This window comes from Diceros bicornis, chromosome 37 (genome assembly GCF_020826845.1).
Source record: "Diceros bicornis minor isolate mBicDic1 chromosome 37, mDicBic1.mat.cur, whole genome shotgun sequence".
Lineage (NCBI taxonomy): Eukaryota > Metazoa > Chordata > Mammalia > Perissodactyla > Rhinocerotidae > Diceros > Diceros bicornis.
In genome coordinates this window covers 16,626,067-16,649,640 of record NC_080776.1, presented here as the reverse complement: position 1 = coordinate 16,649,640, position 23,574 = coordinate 16,626,067, and the positions used below count along the sequence as shown (strand labels likewise).

The 23,574-nt window shown below is 38.0% G+C and overlaps 1 protein-coding gene across 7 annotated transcripts in view; it reads right to left on the bottom strand.

Moving 5' to 3' along the window:
* Positions 1-23,288, bottom strand: part of AGFG1 (ArfGAP with FG repeats 1) — an 81,131-nt gene extending 57,843 nt beyond the window's left edge. For 4 of the 7 annotated variants that reach the window (XM_058533131.1, XM_058533132.1, XM_058533134.1 and 1 more), the window contains exons 1-2: positions 22,898-23,287; positions 5,223-5,316 (exon numbers count right to left, since the gene is read on the bottom strand). In XM_058533131.1, the coding sequence (XP_058389114.1) occupies positions 5,223-5,316; positions 22,898-23,064 (261 nt within the window). In that variant the 5' untranslated portion in view covers positions 23,065-23,287. Of the gene's footprint in view, positions 1-5,222; positions 5,317-22,897 lie in introns of all 7 variants that reach the window. The other 3 variants (XM_058533135.1, XM_058533136.1, XM_058533133.1) reach the window with 2 other exon arrangements.
* Positions 23,289-23,574: the final 286 nt, after the last annotated feature.

The following is a 23,574-nucleotide window of genomic DNA, read 5'->3' as shown; positions in this document are numbered from 1 at the left end:
AAAAAAAGATTTTTATTCTCTCTCTCCCCCACTAGACTATGAACTTTACATAAGCGCAGGAATCATGTCTGTTTTTGCTCATCACTGTGTCCCTAACACCCAAGGACAGTCTCTGGCACACAGTAGGTAATTAACAAACCTCTACCTCAAGAATGAAGAATGAATCAATCATGAATGTTAACAGGGGAAAAGTGCACCTTACCTTTTGGGTCTACTGTTTTAGAAGGATTTTTTAAAAGCAACAGTTTCTGGTTTTGGGTTATTTTTATAATCTAGCATAAAAAGGATCAAATATTGTCAATGAATGCATGATTTTATTTCTACATGTAGACTGTACCCCCGTAGAGCATCAGTAGTAACCCTTTTACTCTCAGTCCTAAAATATAATTAGGAAGGTAAATTTGCTACTAGAAAAGAAAAATAAAATTACTTCTACATTTTCTTTTTATTGAATTATCTATAGCCTGTTTGACAGCCCTCCTTCCATTAACCTTGATAATCAGAAGTTAACCCAATAGTGAAATTCCTTTAACTAGGACCATGATTTACCCACAATATAATAAAAGAAGACATATGAAGGAAACCATTAAAGACTTTTTCTACTAACTTCATGATACAAAAGAAAGCACTGTAAGAGAAATATGTGGAAATTTTCGGTGAAATATTTTACTTTCGGAAAAAATGTCAAAACCATTTCAGCAAATAATAAATACAAAGTGCTTTGCTGCAAAATATTTTACTAACATCTGGCATACTATGTTCTATAACCTATAATGTACATATCTGCTCCACTGAACACATTGTAGGAGTCTGAGAATTTTGTAATATTAAGTAATTTGTACCCCATATCTGTAGAAACTAATGATATACTCTGTTATAAATACTAAGTACGTCCTTGATACATATTTATAAATAGTAACACCATTATTTGCTTACCGGAGCTATCAACACAGACCACTTTATTAATAACTCAAATACTATGAGTGGTGTTGCCATCAGTTTTGTGATTTTCCAAAACAGTGAACAATTCTTAATAAGGTTCTGAATGAAAAGTCAAATCTTCCCTAGATACACACATGTGCTAAGCCACTGCACTGACGGTCTCAATTAATGGCTTCCCAGTATCTACACCCTTTGCCCTATAACTTGGTAATCCCCTCCCACTCTGATTCTGAACTTGACAGCACGTCTTTCTTCGGCAATAAGCTGTTCACAACCGTAATGCAAGCATGTAAAACAGATTTATATTATACACGGAGATGACTGTAAACAGCTTTTTCCCATACATAAATGTCTGGAGGAACATTCAAAGCATGTGGAACGTAGGTTAATTTTGTTCAACACATTGTGAGTCATCCAGCAACCATGGCACTTGCCTGCTTAAGCCAGCAACACCCCCCAATCGTGACAACCAAATATGCCCTTCAGAACACTAAAACTCCCCGAGGGGGTAGAAGATCCAAGACTGCTGCCAGTCAATATACTTTCTGAAACACTCATCTTCAGGCATGAACCCATTCATGCATAAGACGTAGGATACTGCCTTTTTAATGCAAATATATGTGCTTCAGTATGGTTCCTTTCCAAACTATTGAAAGATGACACACAGTTGAAATATGGCAACATATTCTGAAATAAAAAATTAAAATTTCTATACTTTTCTCTATGCATGTTATACTTAAGATTTAATACTAATTGTTTTTGTTTTTTTTTCCCCCCAAAGCCCCAGTAGATAGTTGTGTGTCATAGTTACACAGCCTTCCAGTTGCTGTATGTGGGACGCGGCCTCAGCATGGCCAGAGAAGCAGCGCATCGGTGCGCGCCCAGGATCCGAACCCGGGCCACCAGCAGCGGAGCACGCACACTTAACAGCTAAGCCACAGGGCCGGCCCTATACTTAAGATTTAAATGTTTAAATAAGATAAAGCGATAATAAAGCATTTGCATTTGAAGTCTATAAAGTTTTTGTTTTTGTTTTGTTTTTTGCTGAGGAAAATTCACCCTGAGCTAACATCTGTGCCAATCTTCCTCTATTTTGTATGTGCGTCGCTGCCACAGCACGGCCACTGACGAGTGGTGTAGGTCTGCACCCGGGAACCAAACCCGGGCCGCCGAAGCAGAGCACGCTGAACTTAACCATTAGGCCACAGGACCAGGCCTTATAAAGTTTTATTAAGTTGTACCAACTGTTGCACACTTCATAATATCAATTCTCACCTTCTACATATCTCTTTTTAAGAACATGGATACTGCTAATATTGTAAAGAACCAAATATACCTAGTCCGATATTTTGGTTCTAAGACGTCCTTAGGGACACAAGAAGGTGTGTTTGTCTTCCTTAACAATATTCAAAAGGTTGATATACTTTTTAGCAGTAAGAACTATTGCAAATTTCTCGTTTTCTTTGTGCACTGTGTTTGCTCTGCCTTCAATATCATCTTTTCCTGCCAGCTTAAGTCCTAATCTCCCTCAAACACCAGCAAATGTTTTACCTCCTCTGTGAGATCTTTCCAATCCTTTCCTTTTCACCAACAGACTGAGTCCCTCCTTCCATATGATTTCTGAAACTTATCGTTAATTATCTAACACCATGTTATAATTATTTGTTACACATCTGTCTCCCCAACTAGACTATGACCTCTACGTCAGCTAAGCCTATGTAACACGTCTGTAACTGCATCTACAGTACCTAGCACAGTGACTATCACAGTGAATGCTTTAAATGTCCCATCAATTTGCATGACTCTTAAGGTTTAAGATTCATGAACCCCTTCTAGTCATCTCTAATGTTTACATTTTGTCTTTACTTTTTGATATAATGAGTTGCCTAAATCAAGTATTTCCTTTTATATATCCTAATTTTATTTTATAGTCTCAAAAAATGTTCCTTCAGAAATCCTACCATACGCAACAACACGGATGAACCTTGAGGACATTATGCTCAGTGAAATAAGCCAGTCACAGAAGGACAAATGCTATATGAGTCCACTTATATGAGCTATCTAAAACAGTCAAACTCAAAGAAGCAGAAAGTAGAATGGTGGTTGCCAGGAGCTGTGATGGGGAAATGGTGAGTAGCTATTTAATGGGTATAAAGTGCAATTATGCAAGATGAATAAGTTCTAGAGATCTGCTGGACAACACTATGCCTATAATTAACAATACTATATTGTACACTTAAAAATTTTTTAAGAGAGTAGATCTCATGTTAAGTGTTGTTACCACAATTAAAAAAAAAAAGTTCCTTCAATCTTGGTTTTGGGACCAGTCTCTACCTAACCTTATCTCCTGACAGGTTCGAATACTTCTACTTACTTCTCCAACAGACTGTTACCTTTCCAGTTGTTACTATGACTTTATCTACTGTCACTAGATTCTTAATCTAAGAACAAAAAAGTATTCTTTTATTTCTGACTCCATTCTGATGTCCAAAATTTTGCATACTAGGCCAACATTCTAAGAAAGTAATTTAAAGTCTGCACTGCCAGGCAAATCCCAAACTTCATACAACTAGTTCAAATTGTATTTTAATCCATAAATATATAATTCTATACTTACTGTCATTACACACCTTCTGCCTTTTTCATCTAGCTTTAGATTTTCCTGTAATTTACCCACATCAGTCTGGAACTTGATTACTCAAAATAACTTTTTATTGGCAAAATTTTGAGACTTCAAAGTCTGCTCATGTCTCTAAATCATGTATTTAAAAATATTTTATAATCTTGAATTTACACTTCTTCACTATTTTAGAACCAAAAACACATGTACATCACAAGTAAGCAAGCAAGTTTAAAATAATACAATCAAAATGTTAGGAAGAAAGAGAGGCAGAGTACAAAATGCTTGCATACATCTTCTGAAGGTGAAAGAGAAGACAAACTAATAAAATCTTAACAACTTATTTTCTGCCTCATATCAAAAGTATGCAACCAGAGGGGCCGGCCCCGTGGCCTAGCGGTTGGGTGTGCGCGCTCCGCTGCTGGCGGCCCGGGTTCGGATCCCGGGCGCGCACTGACGCACCACTTCTCCAGCCATGCTGAGGCCGCGTCCCACATACAGCAATTAAAAGGATGTGCAACTATGACATACAACTATCTACTGGGGCTTTGGGGGAAAAAATAAATAAATAAAATTAAAAAAAAAAAAAATATGCAACCAGAATAAGACAACTAAAATAATATTTCCTTTCTAGGAAGTGATAAGACTTTTCTGTGAAATAATAATCACTATTATTAATCAACTGGGTTGATTGGCTTATCCTTACCCCAAGATTATAAAACATGCCCGCCTTCTTTGTTAATTTTATAGTTTTTTAAAATATTAGATCACCACTTTTACTAATAGCAAATCATGGAACTAAAAACAACAAAGCAAGCAAAAATGGAATTACTGGAAGCCCATTAAAGCAGAGTAGAAGGGAAAAGCTCCCCTCCAAATCTTTACTCTTTCGGGTTCCCCGTGACCCTAGCAGCTAGGCTGTCCCTGTAGAACTACTAACCCCCTCCCCACTGAGCACCTGCTCAATATCAAACATCACATATATACACAAAGTTAAAAATGTAGTAAAAAGAAAGGAGGGGAGGGCCAGCCCGGTGGCGCAAGTGGCTAAGTGTGCACGCTCCGCTGAGGCAGCCTGGGGTTCACCGGTTCGGATCCCAGGCACACACCGATGCACCACTTGGTAAGCCATGCTGCGGCGGCGTCCCATATAAAGTAGAGGAAGATGGGCACAGATGTTAACCCAGGGCCAGTCTTCCTCAGTCAAAAAAGAGGAGGATTGGCAGATGTTAGCACAGGGCTGATCTTCCTCACAAAAAAAAAAAAAAAAGAAGAAGAAGAAAGAAAGAAAGGAGGGGACCTCAAGTGAAAGTTGAGCATACAACAGCCCAACAAAAGTTTACTTAGTACTATTTTTTTTTTTTGTCTTTTAAACAAAGACTAACAATTACTCCAATACGAGATGTCCTCCAAAAACGCCTTTTACATTCAACACTGATGAATTTTAAACACATGTGTTTCACCTCAGGTTTAAGGTAAAGTATTTACGTAGTACACATTAATTCTAAATACATTATTAAATGAGTATACTCTAAAATATCTAAATATAGAATATAAAAATTACTTTTTTTAGACAGTGAAATGCACCATTCTAAACAACTTATTAAATCTCATTAAAATGACTGCCAGCAAAAAAGTTGAAAATTGTAAAAACACTTACTTCATTTCCATGTTTTTGCAGGAATTCAATTTCCTGTTGTGTGAATGTTGTCATGGAGATAGATTTCACCCTGTGCGGTGGATTTAACCCTCGCCTAAAAGATAAAATATTTTACAAATTTACTATTATATACTACATTTTAAAAATTATACAACAACACAAAACATTTTTAATCAGCATATTTAAACCTGGAAAAGTGTTTTTATTCCATAAACTGAAAGCATTTAAAAATTATTTTAAACTATTAATCCTCACAATAGATACTTCAAGGTAAGTTTGGCTAGACCCACACTAAATAATATATTTAAAAATAAATTCAAGTAACTACCTATGAACACATAACAACTCTAACACATGAGCTTCTAGGAAAAACAATATTGCTTTAGTGTGTCTCTGATGGTAGGAGAAGACTATGTGAAGGGCTCTATGGTAAAGAACTCAAAAAGTAATTGATTATTTAAATATTTTCATATTTCCTAAGAAAGAGACGATGATGTGTTAAGTTTGGAGCTATACAAATATTCCCATCAAATAGCTACTACGTTTAAGTTGGAGGCTAATTTAGAAAACTGAAAACTAACCAAAAGAAACTTGAAGTTATTAGCCAGTAAGAATTAAGTCCCATCTCTCCATCAATTCAAATAACGATTTATAATAAACAACATTTTTAATCACCTTAGGAGGCAGTAAGTGTTCAAGAGGAAACCGTAAGGACATGGAGAGTCAAGAAATAGCCAGATGTATGAAGAAATGACCTAAGGTCCTTTACAACCTTGAAGCCTTTTCTGTACAGAAGGCCTTTACGAGGACTTTATCTCTAAGTGTCTTGATGATGTTTTCTCACACACATGAAAAACTGAACAGAAATGCACTCAGAGAAAGAACTATTTATATTTGTCCAACTATCACAGAGTGACCTACTCCACCCACAAGAATAAGAGTTAAATAATCTATGAAAAGTAACAAGTAAACTGCCAAGTTTCATAAACACTTTGGAGTCATGTCCTCTGGTAAAGGCCTCATTTGGGACCCATGTTCTAGAGCAGATTATTAATGGTAAATTTTTACAGAATTTGTCACAGGCATCTTACAATCATCCATGCTACTTAAATGAGAGATTTAACAATGATGTAAAATAATAAATGAACAAAAAGTCTTACAAAAATATTCTGGAAACATTTGTCAATAATTAGAGTGTAATAGTCTAGAAATTCATAATATTTTAAGTCAAAACAATAAGGAGAATTCAGAATTATCAGAAGCTCCTCAATTTTCAAATCCTGCTGCTTCTTTCTCTCCATTCTGTCAGAGAGAGATGGCACACCGTCAGATCATGCTTTGAATTACGACACACTGCACTTGATCTGTTTACATTTCAAAGTGGAGAAATGTTAAATTGGGTTGTTGTTCTTTTGTTTTGCTTTGTTTAAATTTTAAACTAATAAATTATTTTCCTTCTGGCTCTTGGTAAGTCACAAAATACAGAAAAAAGGATTGCACAGTAGGAAAAACTGAACACAGCAATTTCATCCTAGTAAAACTTTCAAACTAAACTATGAGGAAACAACTACAGTATGAATTACTTTCAAATACCTTAACAACTTGCAATCACAGATTAAGGCTTTAAAAACAGCTTCTAAATTTCCAAAAGTGAAAATTTAGGAGAAGTCATTATTATTCATTTAAAGCACGACACTTTGTTTTCCAATTCATCCGTATTATGAGAACAAGACTAAATTCACCATTTTCAGGGGAGCTTATTAATTTATGATATTTACTTACACCCTACCTTGCTCCAAAACAATTTTAGAAGGAATTAACTCATTATTCTTCTCTCAAATTCCTCTACTCCCTCCCTCTCACTTAGCAACTTTGTCTCTCCTTGTTCCCGCCAACCCCTTACCTTTCCACTTCCCTTATAGTACCTTTTTTAAAAATGTAAAAGGCAAAGGAATTACTTTCTAAAGAGAAAATGTCAAACACTGCTACAAGGGTGTGTGTTTTGGATAAAAAATTTTGGAGCAAAAAATTATACCCCTATACTTCTCAAACTGTAAAATGAGGAAACCCCTGACTCTTTTTAAGGTATATTATACATATGTATGCAATCTCATGAGAGCAGTACAATGTATAGCTTATTCACTCATATATTTCAAGGCCCTACCATATTACAGGGTCCATTTATGCATAAAGAAGATATTCATATTACTTAAATAAGTGAACAAAAATTTAACCTTATGAAACAAATACAACTAGAATGCATTCATAACCAAACTATGAAAAGACATTTTTTTTCCACTTAATAAGAACACTTATTACAAGATTTCTTTTTTTTTTTTTAATAATTTTTATTTATTTAATTCTTTCCCCCAAAGCCCCCGTAGATAGTTGTATGTCATAGCTGCACATCCTTCTAGTTTCCGTATGTGGGACGCGGACTCAGCATGGCTGGAGAGGTGGTGCGGCGGTGCGCGCCCAGGATCCGAACCCGGGCCACCAGCAGCGGAACGCGCGCACTTAACTGCCAAGCCACGGGGCCGGCCCTACAAGATTTCTTCATCTGAGCTCTCTCAGTGAACTTAAAATAGGATTCAATTTACAAAACTGATAGACACAATTTTGCAAGGCCACATTAATTACATAAATTGTGTAACTCCAAGCAAATATTACATTTGTTCATGTTGCTTCCTCTAATTGCTTCCATTTATTCAGGAAGATTAGCTATATTCTCAAAGCAAGGATATACAAGGATTTTTCCTCTTTTAGCCTCCAAAAGCTTTGTACATGGATATTACAGTCTTGTAAAACAGTTTGGTAAAAAAACTGAAGATTGACTATCAAACTCTTAAGTAGACTGCAGACTGATGAGTATGCAGCAAAAACAGGTAGTCTCACATTGATGGCAGGATAAATTCACCAATTTGTATCGGGAACCTCATTTATGCCTTTTAACCCAGTTATATAATTTTAGGAACTATTCTAAAGAAGGAATCTGAAACATAACTATGTACAAGATGTTCATCAAACATTATTCATAATAGGAAAACATCAGAAACACTTCAATACCGAAGGGGAAGTGGTTAAATGAAGGGGAAGTGGTTAAATAAATGACAATAAAACTGTATAACATTATGCATCTTATGCTTGTTTTAATTTTTTAGTATGAAAATTATACAGTATTCTCAAAACTACATAAAAAATATCCACAAGGAAAACAGACAAACCAAATACCCCAAAATCTTAACAGTCCTTGCATAGAGATGATGGGACTGAATGATTTCTTTCTCTGTTTATAACCTTCTATTTTTTCCAAGTTTTCCACAATAAATTTGTATTCTCTACAACAGAAAAACAATAGTAAGAAATAATGGAAAGTCCAATTGACTAGTAGTAGTAATCAAAAAATTTGGACTTTTAGTTTTGGCTTTATGGAGATGAATGTCTGCAAAGAATTAGAGAAAGAAAATAAGGAGAGAGCAGCTTTCCTTTAGAAGGCTTGCTTTCAGTTTTTCTAAAAAACCAGGAAAACCTTTCCTCCCAAATATACTTACCAGCATCAACACCTTATCTTCACTTCATTTCTCTAAATCAGCATTTCTCAACTTTGGCACTATTGACATTTTGGGCCAGATAATTCTTCATTGTGGGGAGAAGGGGCCGTCCTGTGCACTGTAGGATGTACAGCAGCATCCTTGGCCTCTACCCACTACTCCAACCCAGAGCAACAATTAAAACTGTTTTCAGATCATCATCAAATCTCCCCCAGGGGGGCAAAATCCCTCTAGTTGAGAACCACTGCTCTAAACTATACACGAAATATGTTAATTACCAAGCAAAAGAAATTAGTGGAATTCCTTTGGATCTTTATTGAGATATAAAATCTGCCCAGGTTCATCTTATAAAAAACATGCTACACATTCACCCCATACACAACAAAAAATTTAAATTTTCCCATAACTTTATTATTTCCAGAATAACAGAAAACAGAAATGAATAAATACTTCTTTCTATGAAATAATAAAGTTTAAGGTTTGTATAGAATATACACATTAAAATTTAAATTAGAAAAGACTAAAGAGTATCCACAAAAAATAACCAAGAATGAACTACATGATGTCAAATACGCTTATGAAATTGGTAGGCAAAATATAAGTTAACAAGGCAGAAGGAAACTATTTATTTATAAAATACCTAGACTGGCACTTTGTATATTTAATTTCATTAATTTCTACTTCCAATAGCACGGCACACTAGATATTCTGAAAAAGCTCCCTCTGCTAAAATATGACAGATACTCCATAAATTACACACACAAAAAATAAATACACACACAAAAATAAATACACACATCTTGCTGGGCTTTTTAGAAAGTAAGAGAAATCTCTAAGTCCCCCTCTTCAAAAGAAAAAAGACAAAAAAATTTAAAACTAAGCTAAAACCACAAGAGTGGCCCATGTTATACACAAAATGCAGTGTTGCTCAGAAGGCAAATACCAACAACAGCTAAGACAAGATGAGAGAGCTGAACCTGAGATATCCCTGTTAAACTTAAGACCCTGGATGGGGAATAAAGTAGCTTCAGGTTGGGAGCATCCCTGGACCCCAGCAGAGGAATACGCAAATCCTCTCCAGAGGAAGGCATTTCCAATTTATGCTATCAGGATTTGGAAATATTAAGTTCAATAAAATACGAAATTGCAATAAAAATCATCACACAACAAAATAAACCACTAAACTTGAGTCAGTAGAAATAACAAATTTATTCCACCTCTCCCCAAGACTAGATATGGGAGTTATCAAATACAAAATATAAAATAAACAGTATATAGGAAATATTAAAATAAATAAAAGATAGAATAAAAATTAACAAGAAGTATGTAATTATCAGAATAACCAGGCAAATTTCAAAGTCAGAAATTTTAGAAATTAAAAATTATATATGTGGAAATTAAAAATTCAACAAATCAGTTAAAAAGCAAATTAGACACACCAAAAGAGAAAATCAGTGAATTAGAAGACACAGAGAAAAAATAATGCAAAAGGTAGCACAGACATGGAAGGAAACAGAAAAGGGTTTTTAGGGGGAAAAAAAAAAAAAAGAAAAAAGAGAATATTAGAAAGTATGACATATCTAATTAATACTCTTGCTTTTGAAAGACTGAAAGAATAGAGAAGCAATATTTGAAGAGATAATGGCTGAGATTTTTCAGATCCAATGAAAGGCATGTATCTACAGATATAGGAAGCACGGCTTACTAAAATCAGAATAAAATCTACACTTTGAAACCTTTTGGTGAAACTTCAAAGACAAACAGAACATCTTAAAAGCAGTCAGAGAGAAAAGACAAAGGAAAAAAATTTTGACTGAAAGCAGACATTTCAACAGAAATCAGAAGACATCAAAATACTATCTTTAAGTAGTAAGAAAAAACAACAGTTGTGAACATGGCAAAACTATCTTTGAAGTAGAAGATCAAAATAACGATATTTTCAAATAAAACAAAAACCAAGAGTTTACCCCAAAAGATCTTCACTAAAGAAACATATACTGTATACACTTTAAGAAGAAGAAAAATGACCCCATGAAGGTACTGAGATGCAAAGGGGTGAGCAAGGAAACTGGCAAACATAGAGGCAAATCTAAGCAAACATCATCTGATTAAAAAATGCCCAATTTACGGGAGGGGAAGACAAATTTGACATTTTGCCCACAATACCAGTTAAGTGAAGGTGCTTTGCATTTTTAAAGATTTTGTATTATTGAAAGGAAGGCTAAAATACTGATTAATTCTAGAATGTTAGTATGGAGAATAAAATTTCAATGGTGACCATAAAAAAACATGGAACTTACAGCTTCCAAAGCAGTATAAAGGGAAAAATCAAATCAAAACAAACAAAAAACTGTTTATCATTTTTTTAATAAAATTAAACAGGGGCTAGCCCCATGGCTTAGCGGTTAAGTACACGTGCTCCGCTACTGGCGGCCCAGGTTCGGATCCCAGGCGCGCACCGACGCACCGCTTCTCTGGCCATGCTGGGGCTGCGTCCCAGATACAGCAACTAGAAGGATGTGCAACTATGACATACAACTATCTACTGGGGCTTTGCGGGGAAAAAAAAAGGAGGAGGATTGGCAATAGACGTTAGCTCAGAGCCGGTCTTCCCCAGCCAAAAGAGGAGGATTAGCATGGATGTTAGCTCAGGGCTGATCTTCCTCACAAAAAAAAAAAAAAGAAAGAAAGAAATACAACCAAATGAAAAAAATAAAAAATAAATAAAAAAAAAATTAAACATACACTTGCCATGTAACCTAGCAACCCCACTCCTAGGTATGTACCCAGGTGAAATGAAAACTTATGTTCACAAAAAAATCTGTACATAAATATTTGTAGCAGCTCTATTCATACGCATCAAAAACTAGAAACAACCCCAACTGTCCCTCAAATGGGAAACGGATAAATACACAAGCAATGGAATACTACTCAGCAATAAGGAGAAATGAACTATTGGAATATTCAACAACTAAGCTGGATTAATCTTAAAGCTACTATGCTGAGTGAAGAAGCCAATCTGAAATGGTTATACACTGTATGATTCCATTTAAACGGCATTTTCAGGGGAAAAAAACTACAGCACTGGAGAACAGATCAGTAGTTGCCAGGGGTTAAGGAAAGACAAGGGTTAAGAAGAATCTTGAGGGGTCAACGGACAGGTCCATGTTCTGATTGTGGTGGTAGTTACATCAATCTACACCTATACAATCTATACATATACAGACTGATAGAACTGTACACCAAAAAGTTAATTTTAATGTATGTTAACATAAGAAACAAAACATTATAGTCCTGATTCCATGTTACTATCTATAGTAATCACAATTTTTCCACTAATTAAAATAAAATTTCTTTCATTAGCAGACCATTTTCTCCATCTACTAGGTTTGATCATTTAAATAAGCAAAATCCTTAATTGATCAAAACAATTTTTATTTATCTTGTTATTTTTATGGCATATTCCTGGAAGTTGGTGCCCCTTCACTTTTATGCTAAGCCTAGTCTAGCTGTCATGTGAAGTCAGTGTTTATAAAACACTTTACTGTAATGACATTAGTCATAACTATTGGATGAAAGTGTTGGGCAAGTAAACCACACCATTTTTACAGTGCCAAGATTGAAGTACCACCCATTCCAGATCCTAAAATACACATTTTAAGTCTCCAGTTCAGTGCAACAAAAAAAATTAAATAATGACTCATTTAATAACAGCAGTATTGATATTTTGAAAGCATGTCTGCCAGTTAATTGGTTTCAAGAACTTCCAAAGTCACGTAGTGGGGGAGCCCAATATGTTTTTGCAGTATAATTAAGTCACGTGCAGATCTCCAGAAGTTTCAGTTTTAACGACCACCACCCAGGTATGACTGCAACCAGATGGTGTGACTCATTCCATATGTCCACCAGTATGCTGCTCTTAACCATGCTTCAAACAATCTTGCAAACAGCCATTTGTTCAACTTAAATAACAATGTGTGCTGGATGAATACATAAGAAAGCTTATTTAGTTAGTTTTATTAATTTTCTCCTGCTGAGGGAGAAGCTAGTTAAAATATTTTAATAGGCTGTGGAAATTTATGTGGTTGCTAATGTTGGCATAAAGTAATAAAGTTAATTTGACATTTAGATCTGTCCCAATCCTAGTTATTCAGTAAAAATATTACATATAAATAATGTTACATATTATAAAAATTATACATTTAAAATCTACAACAGCTGGAAGACGCCTTTTTTTTTTAATTTAATTTTTTATTTATTTATTTTTCCCCCAAAGCCCCAGTAGATAGCCGTACATCACAGCTGCCCATACTTCTAGCTGCTGTATGTGGGACGCGGCCTCAGCATGGCCGGAGAAGCGGCGCGTTGGTGCGCGCCCGGGATCCGAACCCGGGCCGCCAGCAGCAGAGGGCACGCACCCAACTGCTAAGCCACGGGGCCGGCCCCCTGGAAGACGCCTTTAACAGGTTATCAAGATTGCACAGACTGTTGATGTGAAGACACAGTATGTATTGGGTAGTCCAAAATATTAGTCTATCCAGAACCAAACTTTAAAACACTGAAAACACACACACACACACACACACACAACACGGTGTAAACCATAATTGTTATTCTGGAGGTTTTTTAACAAGTCACAAATACTACCCTGTAACATCCCTGTAACGTCCCTGTAACACTTAGGGCAAGCATCAAAAACAAATACTCAAGTAACAATTTAAACCTAATTAAGTATTCCAGTTAAAAGTGGACAAAACCCAAGAATGTCTTCACTACCTCTCCAAACTCCATTGAAATGACAGCAAAGGAATAAAAAGGCATTAACCCACAAAGAGACAGAGGGACAAAGAAGAAGGGAGGAGTCCAAAAGCACACTACAGTTCTCTAATACCAAAATTGGTAGATAAAAAGTGAGTGTACCAGCAGTAACTGACTTTGCCGTGTGAAGAAAGCCAAAACAGAAGCTCCGCCGAGTTAGGAGAAGCCACCTGGAAGCTGATTCCCACCACACGACTCCTGAAAGACTCACGCAAGGAATCAGACACAGGGTGGGGGAATTCAGGTAGGGTGAAATATAGTTAGACTCCCAGTTCACCTACAGCCACAAGACTACCCCTACCAGGCCCTGGGCAGTGGGCAGAAGTCTGAAGGAAAATTTAATCCGGAGAGATTATACCAAATAGACTCCACACTCAGGCACAGCTGAGGATTGTTATTAGGCACCATGCTTAAAACTGGGGGCTCACGTGAGACTCCACATACTGAGTAATAAATTCTAGGCCCCCAGTCCCCTCCCTCAACTTGGCTCCTAGAAGAGTGGCAGCCAGGCTTTTTAATTCCCCAAGACGACTGGAGAAAATATCTCTGAAGTAAAAAAAGCATGAGTTTCCAAATCAATGAGTCAAAAAAAAAAAAAATGCCTAAAACATGAAACAAAAGATCTATAACAAAAAGCTTCAATATAAGGCTCAGAACAACAGGGATAAAAAGATCATATGTACTTCCAAAAAGGGGGGGAAAAAATGGGGTTCAAAGAATCAGTAATAAGAATAGCATCAGACTTCTCAACAGCAATACTGAAGGTTTGAAGACAACTAAGCAAGGCCTTAAAAATTCCAAGGGTAAAGTATTTTCGCCTTTGTGAATATAGACAAACTATTAACTTAAAAATGAGGGCAGAATAAGATATTCAGTCACGTAGCTCTCAAAAATGATCTCCCATTAACCCATAATCAGGAGGCTAATGGAGATGTGGAGGTCCTGGAAAGAGAGGGCTGCATACAGGTTAGAGGTGAAAGGAATTTCCAGAGTGAAGGTAAGAGAAAAGTCCCAAGATGACAGCTGTATTGTAGGCCTAGAGAGTGGCATTTCCAAACCAGAGGGTGACAGAAGTACCTAGAAAAGACTTATCAAAATAAAACGTACCTGATGTGTCTGAGCATATTGCAGAGATAATTTATCTGGAGATATGTTAATGATATACACGTGGAAAACAAAGCAAATGAAGAAAACTAGACAATTATAAACTGCAGGGGGGAAAAGGTGGTACAAGAAAGAAAATATAGTAGTGATATACTACGTGTCTCAGCTGAGAACAATATGAACATAGTCCCAATAAGGCAAATACTGAATAATGATTTAACCAAAACTTGTGATATTATTATATTGAAGGAGGAGAAGCAGTGTATAAGTAGAGAGGGTGAGTGGGGTGTTAAGAGGACCAAATCCTTATGTTCCTTCCTCCTTGCACAGTAGGGAAGTCAACAGACAACAGTCAAAATTGAAAATTCAAAGATATAGCTACATTACAAGTATGTTAGAAATATTAAGGTAAATATAGAAGGAGGAAACAGACGAGTTCAAAGTCACTGTCTATAGTAATCAAAAATCGAGGAAGGGAATAGATGACTGTTCATTACAAGCCTTTGCTATGTTAAATTATGTGCACATATTCTTCTGATAAAAATTAAAATTGAATTAAAAATTAGACATAAAAAATAAAAATAAAAGGTTCTTGCTCTTCAAAATTAAACTTAACTAACATACACATAGGCTGTTTTCTTTGATGAAAAAGCATTCCTAGAAAACTTGAAGAATTTTTTAAATTTCAAAAATATCAAGTTTCTTTACTAGACACTAGCAATCTTTTTATAGAAGTACCTACTGAACACAACTGTTCAAGTTAGAGCTGCCAAGATTCACTGAGTAAGAGATAAAGGTTTGAAGAGAGAAATGAGGAAGAGTTTTCACAACTTCCCATGTTATTAGTTCTACTGATTTTCATACTTCCTCCACCAAGGAGCTTGCAAAATTTAACAAAAAATGGAGGAAGAACAAGAATTTTTAGAACCTGACAACTACAAGGGAAAATTCCTCTTCCTTTTCTAAACATGTATGTTTCTCGGTAACTTCCATACACTGGTCTGGTATCTTCCCCTAGAAGATAAATCTATTACTTCTTCCACATGACAGGCCTTAAATTACGCAGAGAGAGTGATCGTATGTACAGTTCCCCCACTCCCTAGTCTTCTTCTTTAAGCTCATGACATTTCTGGTTCCTGCAAAGGTTCTTCTTACACATAGTCTCAAATCTCCTTATCATCCTGATCAAATTCTTAAAGCATACTCCAGTTTGTTAACCGATCTCTTAAATTAAACAACCAGAATAAAAGCAAGTAATTATGATTCCCCTCCCTCTAAAAAAGTTATGGTACCAATCAAAAAGAGACTATGCCTGGGGCCGGCACAGTGGCGCAAGCGGTTAAGTGCGCACCCTCCACTGCAGCGGCCCATGGTTTGCCGGTTCAGATCCTGGGAGCGCACCGACGCACGGCTTGGCAAGCCATGCTGTGGCGGTGTCCCATGTAAAGTGGAGGAAGATGGGCAGGGATGTTAGCCCAGGGCCAGTCTTCCTCAGCTGAAAAAGAGGAGGATTGGCAGATGTTAGCACAAGGCTGATCTTCCTCACAAAAAAAGAGAGAGACTATGTCATAGGAGTCCTTAAAAAAATATGTTCTAACTTAAAAAAAAAACAACTGTCATTCCTCATATTTCAAACAATTCAAGTAAGATTCCTATCCCTACTGTAAAGTAAATTAACGAATTTTCCTTCTAATCATGTCCAATCAGGTGTCTTGAAGGCAACAGCTCTCATGTGCGAGGTTGCAAAGGATGCTACAAGGAACCTGCTACTAATGTAATGAAAGTACCCAAAGTCATGAATGATTTACTTTTTTAATATACATTAGAGGAATCTAAGGTGTGTATTCCTGGACAATCACCACCCTGACTATATGAATTGGGAAATGCATTAGTGAGTGGGGGTGAAAAATAGGAAGGGCAATGGCACCTAATCCTGAACATTTCCCTAGGAGTTTCTCAGGAATGTGAGCATTAGGAATGCTGCATAAAAAAGACTGAAAACATCAGTCTGGGGATTTGCTTAGTTCACAGAGAGTGATACTGGAATAGATATAGAGGTTTCCAAAGAAGCAACATTTTTAAAGTGAGGTCCAGAGGTCACTAAGTTCCTTAAAAGAATGTTTTCATTCTTTTCATTCATAATCCAACTCACAGATAATATTTAAAATTGTAATATAAACTTAATCAAGATAAATTGTACAACCACCACTTTGAAACTGACTAAAAGTCAAAGTGTAAAATCACAGACAAATGAGAGAAGATCAGAGACAAACCTGATATGAAAATGATGCCTTTGTACCAAGTTAAGGTCAAATGATGTCACCACACCCCGAATGCTGAAGTTTTCCCAGGACAGAAGGTGCTCACAGCGCTACACAAGAGTCCCTCTTAATCAATGTGCTAGATGAATCCATGTTTCGCCTTCCCACTGAAAAACCCACAGCAAAGGCCTATTGCACAATGAACATTCATGGCTACAAGGCCATTCTCTCCTGCTCCTTCCAATTGAGTTTTATGCTTATCAACAGTTGTTTGGTATCATGCTTGGTGATATAGTTGGTATAGTATTTGGTAAACATATAGTTTGAATATTATGTAAAACAATAACACACAAGTGAGAACTGTTTCCATTAAAACTAAGTATTTTAGAGACTTAATAAAATCGAGTCACCATGAAAAGCTGTTATTTAACTGTGAACAAGAACTGTAAAGGACTGAAAAAAAGATCTAGAACAATTCAGCACTCAAAACTGCTTTAAAAGTAACAAAATTCCAAAAATCATAACACAATGTGAGTCTGGGTTATACGGAGGGGACAAAGAATCTAATCAGTGGAACCATAATCAAAGAAGTCCTAGGTGTCACATAAAAGCAAATTGAGAATTATATGTTAAAAAATCTAAGTTTTATATATATATAAATATCTTTTTTATGATTGCTTGCTTTAATTGACTTTTTTGATAAACCTAACCACTATCAATCGTATAATCCCGAATGCACAGGATGAGGGGTTTTAATTACAATTCCAATACAGAAAATAGCAAGAGAATTTACTCATGGCAGTACAGATATGCCAAATTCAAAAGAATTGGTATCAGGGGCCAGCCCGGCAGCATAGCGGTTAAGTGCGCGCACTCTGCTGCTGGCGGCGCGGGTTCAGATCCCGGGCACGCACCAACGCACAGCTTAGGCCATGCTGTGGCAGCGTCCCATATAAAGTGGAGGAAGATGGGCACGGATGTTAGCCCAGGGCCAGTCTTCCTCAGCAAAAAGAGGAAGATTGGCATCGGATGTTAGCTCTGGGCTGATCTTCCTCTCTCTCTCTCTCTCTCTCTCTCTCTCTCTCACATACACACACACACACACACAATAAATAAATAAATAAATACTAAAACAAAAGAATCGGTATCAGAACAGTCAGCACCATATTCCCATTGTGCTCGCAATACACAACAGCAGTTTCTGAATGAAATTAAAAGAACGCACATTTGAAGCTAAGAAGTTCCTTTAAAACCAAAAAAAGCATGACATAGCTATAAAACAAAAATGTATGATACTTCCGTAAACTATCTGTCCTGACTTTTAAAATCCAGTGAAGTAAAATCTACCATTTAAATCCCCAAAATACAGAATTCACAACAATTAACAATAATCCATGGGAACTCTTTATATATTCACTAGTGGTGGAATTGGCATTAGTTCGGATCCCAACATCAAGCAGAGTATCACAGCAAAGCATTAAGAGTGTACGCTAATTTTACAATTTGAAGTCGTGGAGGGATAACAGTACTTTCCTTGTGATTGTTACTAGAACAACACCTGACACACAGCACTCAATAAACATTACTAATAGTTATTATTATTATATTTTTCATTTCAATAAATACTTGAACTGTTGCATCCACAGCACATGACTAGTGCCTGGCACTTAATATTTGCTTAAAAAAAATTCTGTCCTTCACAATAGAAAAAGTATCGAATAGTTCTCCCTCTTACACTAAATTGAAATTATATCACATTATCAAAATATCTCCCTGAATGTAGCCACATTAGAGTACTAAAAAAAGTGGACAAGGAATTAAGGATATTTACTGCCCACTGTGACCACATAAGGTCCTGAATATTATAAACAGAGCTCCTAAAGGGTATTTAATTACAATCCATTCTAATGCTAATAACTGCATAAAAACAAATTAAATGTCTCTTTTCATCTGTCCAGCTTTAACCTTAACAAGTTAAAATTCTTGCAATAAAGATTCACTCTAAGAGCCAAAATGCACTAGAGTATAATTTACTATCCAGCTACATTTATCCACCTGTGAAATTCTAAGTTTAAATGCATTGTCAACATAACACAGCTGGTATAAAGAGGAACACAGTGTCTCATCTGTTATTTTTATTTTATCTAAACATTCTCTGAAAAATTTACGAATCATTTAAGAATAAAACAATTCTTATATTATTTACTGATTACACTAGAGTTAGTCTACACAAAACAAATAATTTGGTCTAAAACTAGTCTTTAAATCAACTAAAAGTTCTTCAACATGAAGGCAATGTTTTATTGTTGGCTGTGACGGAACGTCCATTCATAATTTTAAGTATTTCTGTAGCCAGAACCAGAAAGTGACAAACCAATCTGTTAGAAACCCCCGTTCTGTCTCAATAACAAATAGTTTAACTGCATCTAAATCTAAAGCCGAATTTAAAGTTTCACAATCTGAATTCAGTTATATATTCAGAATGAACATGATACAAGCATACAGGACAGTCTCTGGAAAAAAAACGAAAGAAAAGATTAGCTGTGAGTCTAGTAATATTAACAATAAGATGCTTGTTCAATTCATTTAAATAAAGATATTGCTAAATGAACGATAAAAGGTATGTGACTATCGTAAAATTTAGAATTCATGATAGACCATTATTGTGCATGAGTATTTTCTAGGTACATCAAGGTCTCTTAATGGCAGCTAGCATGCCTTATTTCATATTTGTGTATCCACTGCTTAGCACCGTCCTCACATATAGTATGCGTTCAATAAATATTCAATGAAGTCTACCATTTAATTGTACCATTGTACAGCCTTAAGCTACATATTAGCATTATCTTATCATAAATAAAGAAACTGAGGATGAGAGGATGGATCCAGGCCAACCTGCACATAGTGGCCTGGCTTCATACCTTGCCTAAGTCATAAAGCTACTGGCAATGTCAAAATTGGACTTCAAAATTTATATTCTTTCCATTATACCATACCATCTAAATAGTAAATACATTATTATTAAGCCCACTAGTTCTATTATCCTTCTTAAATTATTTTCCTACATTATTGCTTTTCAAAGAAAAAAATCCTCAGGAGCTACGGTCCCTTCAATGTTTCTGCAGTAGACATTTGACCCAGCAACCATTCCTTCCTTCCCCAAAATCCCAGATTTCTGATTTGGGAACTCTATTTGGGGATCCTTGTTGTTCCAATGAAGTCAGCATAGAACATGTGTCCAATCAGGGCACTGGTTCAAGACAGCCATATGACCTAAGCTAACCCAGAGTAAATCGCAGAACTTCTGGAAAAGCTACAACAACAAGGCAGTATGGAGCTCCACGAGCTGGGGACAGCCATCTTTGGATGAGGGAAATCTAGGCAACATCACTAAGCCACTGGATAAAGTCTTACTCAAAACCAAACAATAATTCCCTTCGTATTTTTAAACCAATTTGAGTCAGGTTTTAAGATGCATCTAAAAAATCAAAACTGAGAGATTTTTATAAGGGTGCTTCTCATTTCAATGTCTTTCACATCTTGTTCCCTACTCATGGAATGTCCTCTCCTCCTTCAGAGGAGCTATTATGTATGTACAGGCATTGTGTGAGATGTTACACATATATTATCTCTAATATTGAAAACTAATCTACATCCAAAATCTCCAAGGTAAACCTTATCCTCACCATTTCATAGATGACAAAGCTCAAGCTCAAAGAGACTGAGTGACATTCTCAATACCACATAGCTAAAGAGTGGAGCCAGGATTCAAAACCAGGTTTATCCAGCTCATAAGTACGTGTTCTTTCAACTACATGAACCTGCCCGCCACGTGAACCTTGTCTTTGCTCAGGCATCAAACCCTCTGTGAAGCTTTCCCTATCCATTCACATATTTCATGGATAGCTCATTCAGAGAAAAGAAATATTACAACGTATTGTAACTATGTTTACATACTTAGAAAGCAAGCTCCTTAAGGATAGTAGAATCCAAGTAACACGAGTGCCTCCCACAACGTATGACACAAACCAAGCGAGTAACAAATATATGTGAAATCACCACTTAACAGAGATATGAAGTCCTATCTACTACAGATTAAATCCCATTAAAATAAACAACTGTCATCATACTGAGATATCCTTTTATATAGAATGTTTCTGAAATGTGGAATCTAGGAAGAAATATTTATTAATGTTACACATTTGCTGCAATAAACTAAATGTTGCCCTGCTATACTTACAAAGAAATGTCAGAAATCCAGAGCAGTAAATATATATACATTTTTTTTCAAACCAAATACTTTAAATGTATCAAAGAACCTTGTGTTTAGTAAAAGCAGGACATACTTATTTCACACATAATAAAAGTCAAATACACTTAAAACAAATTGGACTACTAGCTTCATTTTAGAACCAAAGTTGCCCAACCTAAGTCACTTAACTTGATCTGTAAATGAAAATCCTGAACCAGACTATCTCCTAGATAGCACCTAGCTCTAGGATTCTGTTGTAATTCAATAATATCACTAATTGTCAGCTTCTCAGAGTGCTTTATACTATTTTAGTGCATACTTACCCCTGACATTTTTTTCAGTTACTTACCTATTACCATCTCCCCCACTAGAATGTAAGCACCAAGAGAACGAGGATTTTGCTGTATTTATCAGCAAGCCCCAACGCTTCACAGAGAACCTAGCCGGCACCCAATAAATGTTTGCTGAAGAAATAATAGGCATGGAAGACTGATAACGCCTCTTCACCCAATTAAAAAAAAAAGGAAATCGTACACTACCGGGCATGTCCTGCATTTTCCAAATATGAGTTTTCTCGTTTATTACGTACTTTGTCTCCGTATTAATTTTACAAAGGTTTTTTTTTGGGGGGAGGGGTACCAAATTACTTTATTCGAACCAATGGTCCAAATAAAAGAACTTAAGTAGACGTTTTGGAACAACAAAGGTTTTGAAAATATTTAGTAACTACCACTTCGTCAAGAACTTACTCTGAACCCAAGAAAATTACTGCATAAAAAGCAACTTATGATCAGTTCCAAAATCACCTGCAAACTTTCCAAAAGAAATTTCACAGCAACAAAAACCTTATGAAAATAAAGCGTAATGAAGCAAAGAACAACAAATACAAAGCATCCCAGTAGCTGGAGTTCTGAAACAAGGCTGTCTTTCCATCTCTCCCCATTTCTGCATACAGCCAGGACACTTCGGTATTGATAGAGAAGTCTTACAGATACCACCACCATATTCAGAATGACACAGCTTCTGGCCAATACCTTATTTCCATTACAACTTCCCCCCAAACTCCTCGAGACTCTCTGGACCATAAAGCTAAAATCCCACAACCTCACCTCTGTTTCTCTGCCTCCCTCTCTCGCAATTAATCCTCTCCAACTTTCCCCCTTAGGATTCACATCTCTGCCATCAAGACATTTTAAGCCGGCTGTTATTCCTAAGTGCCTGCTGCCTCCCAGTGACCTAGGGACTCTCGACCCGAGGAATACGAGCCCAGGCTACGTCCCTGCTCTCTCCCACCCCAGCTTCTCCCCCAGCCCCTCCCCGGCGCCCGGCAGGTGCCTCGCTGGGACCGCCGCGCCCCGGCCGCCGAGAGGCGGGGCGCACAAAGGACCCGCACGGCCCTCCCCCGCAGCCCCGGCGGGTCAGCGCCCCGGAGAGCGGAGGCCCGGGGGAGGCGGCGGCGGCTCCGCGGGGACCAGAGACGCGCGACCGGGCGCCCCCTCCTGACCCCGCCCCCGCCCACGCCCCACCCACGGAGGCTGCCCGGAGCCTGGACCCTCGCCCGGCGAGACGGAAAGCGCATCCCGCCCGCCGGTCTCCCCGCCGCGGCCCGCGAGCCCGCGCCGCAACCGCCGGCCCGCCGCCCGCTCCCCACCGGGGAAGGGCCCGCGCCGCCCGGCGGCCGGCACTCACAGGCTGCCGGAGCAGGAGGTACAGACGAAGGAGCCGACCGTCATGTTCACGTAGGTGGGGCCCCTCTGGTCGCAGTCGAAGCACTTGCGGTTGTGCGGGAGGCCGGTCATGTCCCGCAGCATCTTCAGGTGCTTCTCCTCCTGCTTCCGCTTCGCGCTGGCCGCCATGGCCGCGGCGCCGAGGGAGGAGGCCGGCAGGGCCGGGAGCCGGGCGGCGCTGCGCCGGGGGCCCGCGGTCCCACGGGCCGCCCTGGCCGCGGCCGCCGCCCTCCGTCAGCGCGCGCCGCCCGCGTGGACCTGGCCGCCGCGGCTCGACTCCGCCGGGCTGGGCGCGGCGCGGACGCTGCGGAGCGCGGGCTGACGGGCCACACCAACCGGCCCGGCCGGACAACCGCCGCCGCCGCCACCTTCCCGACTTCTCCTGAGGAGGAAAGGCGAGGAGGGGGGACGGCAAGAGGAGGCCCACCCCGGGCGGCCGGAGGCCAAGTGTCGGCCGCCGCCCTCTGCTGGTCGGGAGGAGTTACTGCGGCCGCGCCGAGGCCTGGGTTCCGCCGGGGGCCAAGCAGGGAAGACGGAAAGATGATAATAGACAATATTTATTGAGCGCCTATATGTGCTAAGCGCATTACATGAGTTACCTTCCTCCCCCGCTTAAAACCTTCCAAGGGCTCCCCACTG